This window comes from Syzygium oleosum, unplaced genomic scaffold, assembly GCF_021117445.2.
Source record: "Syzygium oleosum isolate NSW1041296 unplaced genomic scaffold, Sole_v2.1 Sole_v2.04, whole genome shotgun sequence".
NCBI classification, from domain to species: Eukaryota; Viridiplantae; Streptophyta; class Magnoliopsida; order Myrtales; family Myrtaceae; genus Syzygium; species Syzygium oleosum.
In genome coordinates, this window is record NW_026607488.1 from 5,616,320 (window position 1) to 5,622,500 (window position 6,181).

The 6,181-nt window shown below is 42.4% G+C and overlaps 1 protein-coding gene across 1 annotated transcript; it reads left to right on the forward strand.

Moving 5' to 3' along the window:
- The first annotated feature begins 698 nt into the window (after window positions 1-698).
- On the forward strand, window positions 699-4,728 carry LOC115674324 (uncharacterized). The gene is made up of 3 exons (XM_030596684.2): window positions 699-1,712; window positions 3,550-3,817; window positions 4,108-4,728. The coding sequence occupies exons 1-3, from the start codon at window positions 1,383-1,385 to the stop codon at window positions 4,488-4,490; spliced, it is 981 nt and encodes a 326-aa protein (XP_030452544.1). The 5' UTR covers window positions 699-1,382; the 3' UTR covers window positions 4,491-4,728.
- Window positions 4,729-6,181: the final 1,453 nt, after the last annotated feature.

Here is a 6,181-nt window from a genome sequence, read left to right on the forward strand (position 1 = left end):
AATCCATCTAGGCCCTCGAGGGACAGACAAGCTTGAAAACTGATTTTGACCGGGTTTGGCAATTGCATTTTGTTAGAAGCTCGATCCTATTCGAAAAATACAGCGTACTTTCTTTGATTGATAATCCAATTAAGTGCTGAAATTAAAAAAATTCAGTCACTTGATGAGATTAAGCTTGTTTGACAATCACAACGAACATCGACTTAAAAATGCAATTAAGTGGAGAGATCACTTAATAGGGTAAGTAATGAACAACGACTACTTAATTCTTCAAGTAGAAAAGGTAACCGACGGCAATTAGAAATCCTGTCAATTTATATTGTTAAAACTCATCAGCGATGATCTCAATTTCATTAAATGCATATTAACAATACTCAGTACTCAATTCGAAGTTATTATCAAATAAGTTCTTACATCAGACAAAAAAAAAATTACCATGTTTTCGTTTTGGAAACGAATCAGCCCGACCCGAGACCCGGGTCCGAACCGACCCGCTCGTTCGGAGAAACGGAGGACGATTTTTCTCCTTATCCGAACCAAAACATCCGGCACCGCCCCCCAAAAACGTCACCGTATCCAGAGTTCCGCAAACTGAAACTGGTAGAAATCCCCTCCCCTACGGAAAAAAATCAAAAAATTAATTAATTAATTAATTAAAAAAAAAACCCGTATATATAGCCAGTGCGTCCTCTTCCATTTCCTCGTTATCCCTACCACCTCCCCCCCCTCTTCTCATCTCCATCGGAACGACGAAACCCTAATTTCTCTCCGTCTCCTCCCTTCCTTCCTTCTCTGCAACCTCGTCCCCCTTCCGCTCCCGCAGCCTCGTCTCCGCCCTCGGCGCATCATCTTCTCGAGCCTTCCCGTGCCCGGAATTGCCTGCGCGTAATCCCTCCGACCGTCTTTTTCCGGCGGCCGCCGACCTCCGATTGCCCCCGTCGCGTATCCATTTTCGATTTGCGCGATTCTATTCCAATCTGTGCAGCTAGAACGAGCTCCCGTCGGTTTCGCCTTTTTTTTTTTTTTGGGGTCGTCTCATTTTTTCTTCTTGACACTCGTTTTCGGTTTCGCGTTTCGTTTCGGTCGTTCGTTCGTTCGTTTCGACGGGGTTAATCGCCTCTGCAATTCGTCGAAAAAAATTCACAAATACTTGTCTCGCCGCAATCGTGCCTAAAGAATTCGATCGATAAAGTTCCCGATCGTCCCCCCCACCTGTAGAGTTCCTAGCCGATTTTTTTTTTCCCTTCGGATAGATCGTCGCGTCTGAAAGCTCTGTGGGAAAATCGCCTGGGGATACCTTCGGTTTCGATATCTTTGGTCGGTGGGTTTCGAATCGATACGCAAAGGTCCTTATCGTTTTTTTTTTTTTGGGTTTTGGAGAGATGGTTGGTGGAGGTAGCAGGAGGGACGAGGGATCCCTGGTGATCAACAACACCAACGTGTTCGCCGCGCTCGAGACCTTGAGGAAGAAGAAGAAGTCGGATAAGGATAAGGGGTCGAAGAGCGGGAAAGGGTCGTCGAAGTCGGCTGCCCAGTCGCAGGCCAAGGAGCCCGAGCCTCAGGTTTTCTGGGCCCCGACGCCGCTGAAGGAGAAGTCTTGGGCGGATGTCGATGACGATGATGATGATGATTATTATGCCACCACTGCACCGCCCCCTGTAGTGTGGGGGAAGACACCCCAGACTGAGGAGCAGCAGGCCACTAATGTAGAGGTTTGTCATGGCATTATGCATGTAAATCGTGGATATATTGCACGTAAGATGCTCTGATGTCTCTTTCCTTGGTTGAATTGATGATTGGAGAGGAACCTTTGATTGGATTTTTTGTTGGCTCGTTTGTTTCGAATTGGTTCTATGATTCAGCAGATGAGTTCATGGTGAGCATGCGTGTTGTGTAGTGCAGCGACCAGTCGTGCTCTGGCGCTATTATTTCCATGGCACGATTACTCATTTTTAAGCTCGGGCACGATACTTAACTTTCGGGTTTTGTTGGGATGATACATGTACTTGCTGTCCGGCAACATATCCGATGTTATCTTAGATTTTAAGAGCAGACATGAACTTGCTTGATTGCAACTTGAGTATTGTTTTCATCAGGTGAAATGGTTACTTTTTTGTCGTTACGTGTTTAATGCCGTGATTATATTTTAGAGTAACCGCCATAAGTTTTCTTAGAGTTTGAGATTACAATAGGCCTAGGCAACTGTAGACAGCACTTCGATCTTTTCGAGAGCTGTCCTTTTACGAATTACCAATTGTTAGCTTTCAGTTGTAAAATGGAAGACAACGTTTATGATACCACGGCTCCATGAAATTCGTGTTATCAAAATCAAGAACGTGGCGATGAGTTGCTGTGAAACGGATTAAGTCGCTCTTAAATGCACATGCAAGATGTGTCTACCCCATATGTTGCGAGATATAATTTTTTTGTCAGCGGGTTGGGGTTCAGGAGGTTTATGCCACCTCATTGATTCTGGTTTTTACTTACCAAAAAAGGACCATTTTTTCTATTTTAGATATATCATTTGCCTGCTTCCATAATAAAAAACCGTCGGATGTCAGTCTCTCTAGAAGATTAGCTTAAATCTTATTATGATTATGTTGTTCCTCGTTCATTATACACATTTGCTATAAGGATTTGCTGTCATTTCTGCTTAATTGTATCCATCCTTACGCAGTGAGTAACTGCAGGCAGAACTTGGAAGTCCTTAGTCTTTTGAAGTCAGTAATCTGACTGAAAGTCTTGCCACGGATAAGTACCAGTACCATATTGTTTTGCTTGCCTTGCTGGAATAAGATGTTTTTTCTTAAGCATTCCATGAACTTAGCATCAATAACTTTGGGGGGTTTTCTGTTTTCTTCTTCTATTCACTGTTGCTTTGGACTATCCATTGTGGTACCGCTTTTTGTTTTATTCTTTGAATTTCTTAATGTCCTATTCATGTTCTTGTGCGTATGTCAGTATAATAAAGCCTAATTGAGTATGCTGTGCAATGATCACGGAGGTAATTTTTTTTTTTGATAAATATTGCCGAACTGGTTATTTATAGGCTGTTTGCAAATGTCAGCGTAGTTTAACCGTGTAAGATTTTTCTTTCAAACACTAGATAAGAATTCAGGGGTATGAGTAGTGCTTATTACAGTTCTTTTTTGCATCATGTTGATTGAATACCGTCCCTTCATCTAGTCATCTTTTTTCCTTGTAGAATTGTCAACTAGGAAGCCAGACCCAAACTTTGGTACTGCATTCTAGTCTTGGAGATTTTTTTGTAGACATACTTGATAAAATTCGGTGGCACAATCTGAAAATGATTGTATTGCTGCTAAGTTAGATGTCTATTCTGTATGGTTGCTGTCAAATGTATTGTTGTGGTTAGTAAACCTATTTACTTTTTTTATGTGACCTTGGACATCTGATTTTGGACCTTAAAACTTTTAGTTAGGGGTTGAGAATGGAAGAGAGAATACTGACTTTACTGTTAAAGTTTACTTGTTTAAATGTTAGCCATGATGTGCTATCCTTATATTTTACTATGTATTCTGAGTACAGGATACAGAGAGTGAGGATGATATTCTTGATGAAGGGGATGATGATTTGGAGGAAGAGCATGAGCATGAACAAGAACAAGAACAAGAAGTTCCAGAACACCCAGAGCCACTGGCAAAAAAGCCTGCTGAAGTTCCTGCTGTTTCCAAAGAGACAGAGAGACAGCTCTCCAAAAAAGAAAGGAAGAAGAAGGAGCTTGCGGAACTTGAAGCACTTTTAGCTGATTTCGGTGTCGCACCGAAAGAGAACAATGGCCAAGATGAGCCACGCGGTAATTAATTATGCATCATCTTTTATGATCACAGTGAAGTTTTACAAAAAGGATAGGTGCTGACATCCCATGTCCTTTATCACTGGCACAATGGGAAACTAGGATATTCAGGCACAGCGGCATGTTTAATTGGGTGGCAATCCATTAGAGTCCATTTTGAGATTATTAATGGTTCAGTTGTTTCTTATTTTCTTTTCTGTTACTGATCTTATGTTGAAAGCTATTGGCTTTCTTTTTCGAGTCCAGTCAGTTTTTTGAATCTTACCTTAGCTATGCATTGTCATTTACAGATGCATCGCTAGATAAGAAAGATGCGGAGCCTGATGGTGAGGGTGAAAAGAAGGAAAGTGCTCCTGGAGAGTCGAAAAGTGCCAAGAAGAAGAAGAAGAAGGACAAGTCTTCCAAGGAGACAAAAGAGCCCCAGGATCAGCCCAACAGTACAGATGTTGTGAACGAACCAGAAGTTGGAGCTGAACAGGTAGGTGAAGATGGATCATCTGTTGACATAAAAGAGCGGCTAAAGAAGATGACCTCAATGAAGAAGAAGAAATCCTCCAAAGAGATGGATGCTGCTGCAAAAGCTGCTGCTCAGGAGGCTGCCGCTAGGAGTGCAAGGCTCGCGGCAGCAAAGAAAAAGGAGAAAAACCATTACAACCAGCAGCCAGTACGGTAAAGGACCGAGTGTCATTTGGCATCTGCGTCTTAAACATGTACTTTGTGCTGTTCATATGGCAATTGGGAATAATCTTTGGGCCTTGTGGCTCCGATTTCTGAGGTGACCTTTAGTTGTATTTGCTGTGAACTAGAAGATTTTTCTTTTTTGAATCTTGGATTTGTTGTGGCGCCGTTGCCGTGGCCACAATCATTTTGCCAGTTTTGCTTATATGATTTAAATTCGTCCTTGGATGATCGATAGTTGCTTATAGTTTGGTATATAAGCCTATGTCTACCCTAGATGGTAGCGGCTAGGTAATCTTGACGGATATCTCAGACCGTGAGCAGGCTAAGGCATCCTCTGGCTGATGTAGAAGTAGGATCCAGGGTGCTAATCATCAATTAGGGTTGCCAACTCTTGTTTGCGTGTTGTGCTCGTGTTGACTGTTCTGTCACATCGTGTCGTTTGAAAAAATGTTTAATACATTTTCATAATGTTTTCTATTCAAAATGAATGAAAACGTATTAACTCGCTTCGGTTTCAGTTAAGTCGTGCCTTGTGTGGGATTCACGGTTCTCTCAACATGTTTGTGTTGGGTTCGACTAGTGTTCTCGGTGTCGCTTTGGAAAATCTTCTTGAGTATGTGCATCTCTCATTCAGGTGCAAGTTTGGTACTCGCGCTTTCCTATTTATGGATGAAAGGGATATAATAGAATTTGATGTTTGTGGAGTTTCGCCTTACGAAAAGATTGAGACAGCTGACCCACCCATCGGTGGCCGCGTTGGTTTCCTTTCACGAGAGGTTCTGGATTCAAACTTGCCCATCGGTGATTTAAGTGGGGAGTCGTGGCGGTGGGATGCTGCGCTAGCCCCCTCGAGGACTAGTCGGGCATCACCGCTGGTTTGAGCTCTAGCTCGCCGGCCGCGCGGACACCTCGGTTATCAAAAAAAAAAAAAAAAGATTGAGACAGCTGAGGGATAGTGGGGGGGAGTAATGGCCTGCATGCATACATTGATGTACAAAGCTGAACCTCGAATTTAACAAGTAGATGTCAAATATGTTTTGTCATCGAAAGTAACAGAACAGGAAAACTAGTTCCTCTTCAATTTTGGGTTCGCATTGTTCACATATTTGGTCTTAAATGACGAGAAGAGTTTGCAAGGCCCATTTCGGGCTCGGGCTATTCAAGAGCCTATTGGCCATTGGGAATGGGGTGTAGCTGCACTTCTTCCTTAACAATAGTTGCAAACTCTGCTGAGTTTAATTTTTGTGTGTATGTCCCTGTTGACACTAGACAAAATCTAGGCCCAAACATGAAGAAGAAGCTAATAGCCTGAGGCTAGGTCAAGACACACACACAACACGTAAGGCTCAATGAATACAACGCTTAGCAAGCTCATCAATCATGAATATAGTAACAAAACCATTGGCTCTACAAAGTTCATTGATGGAATTCTTGACGAGTTTATCAATCGTGAGTTTATGAATGGACAGAGTTTAAGTGAAGTTCATCACATGTAGAAACGATCGATTGATTCGAAACCTGAATAAAATGTTGGAGAGTGAGTCAAGGAGGTTTCCATCGGTTAGATTAGATGATAACTGTAGCTAAAGGATTGGGGCTGTTGCAAATCATTCCTAGAATGGCGTGCAAGTAAAGAGGCAGTCGGAGATTCTTGCAAAATATGATTGCCGTACATAATAGAAT

Bases quoted from the DNA above. Each gene is read 5' to 3' on its own strand.
- LOC115674324 (XM_030596684.2), top strand. From the start codon at position 1,383: ATGGTTGGTGGAGGTAGCAGGAGGGACGAGGGATCCCTGGTGATCAAC. The intron at 1,713-3,549 runs GTTTGTCATGGC...TTCTGAGTACAG, and splicing joins AGCAGGCCACTAATGTAGAG to GATACAGAGAGTGAGGATGA. The intron at 3,818-4,107 runs GTAATTAATTAT...TGTCATTTACAG, and splicing joins TGGCCAAGATGAGCCACGCG to ATGCATCGCTAGATAAGAAA.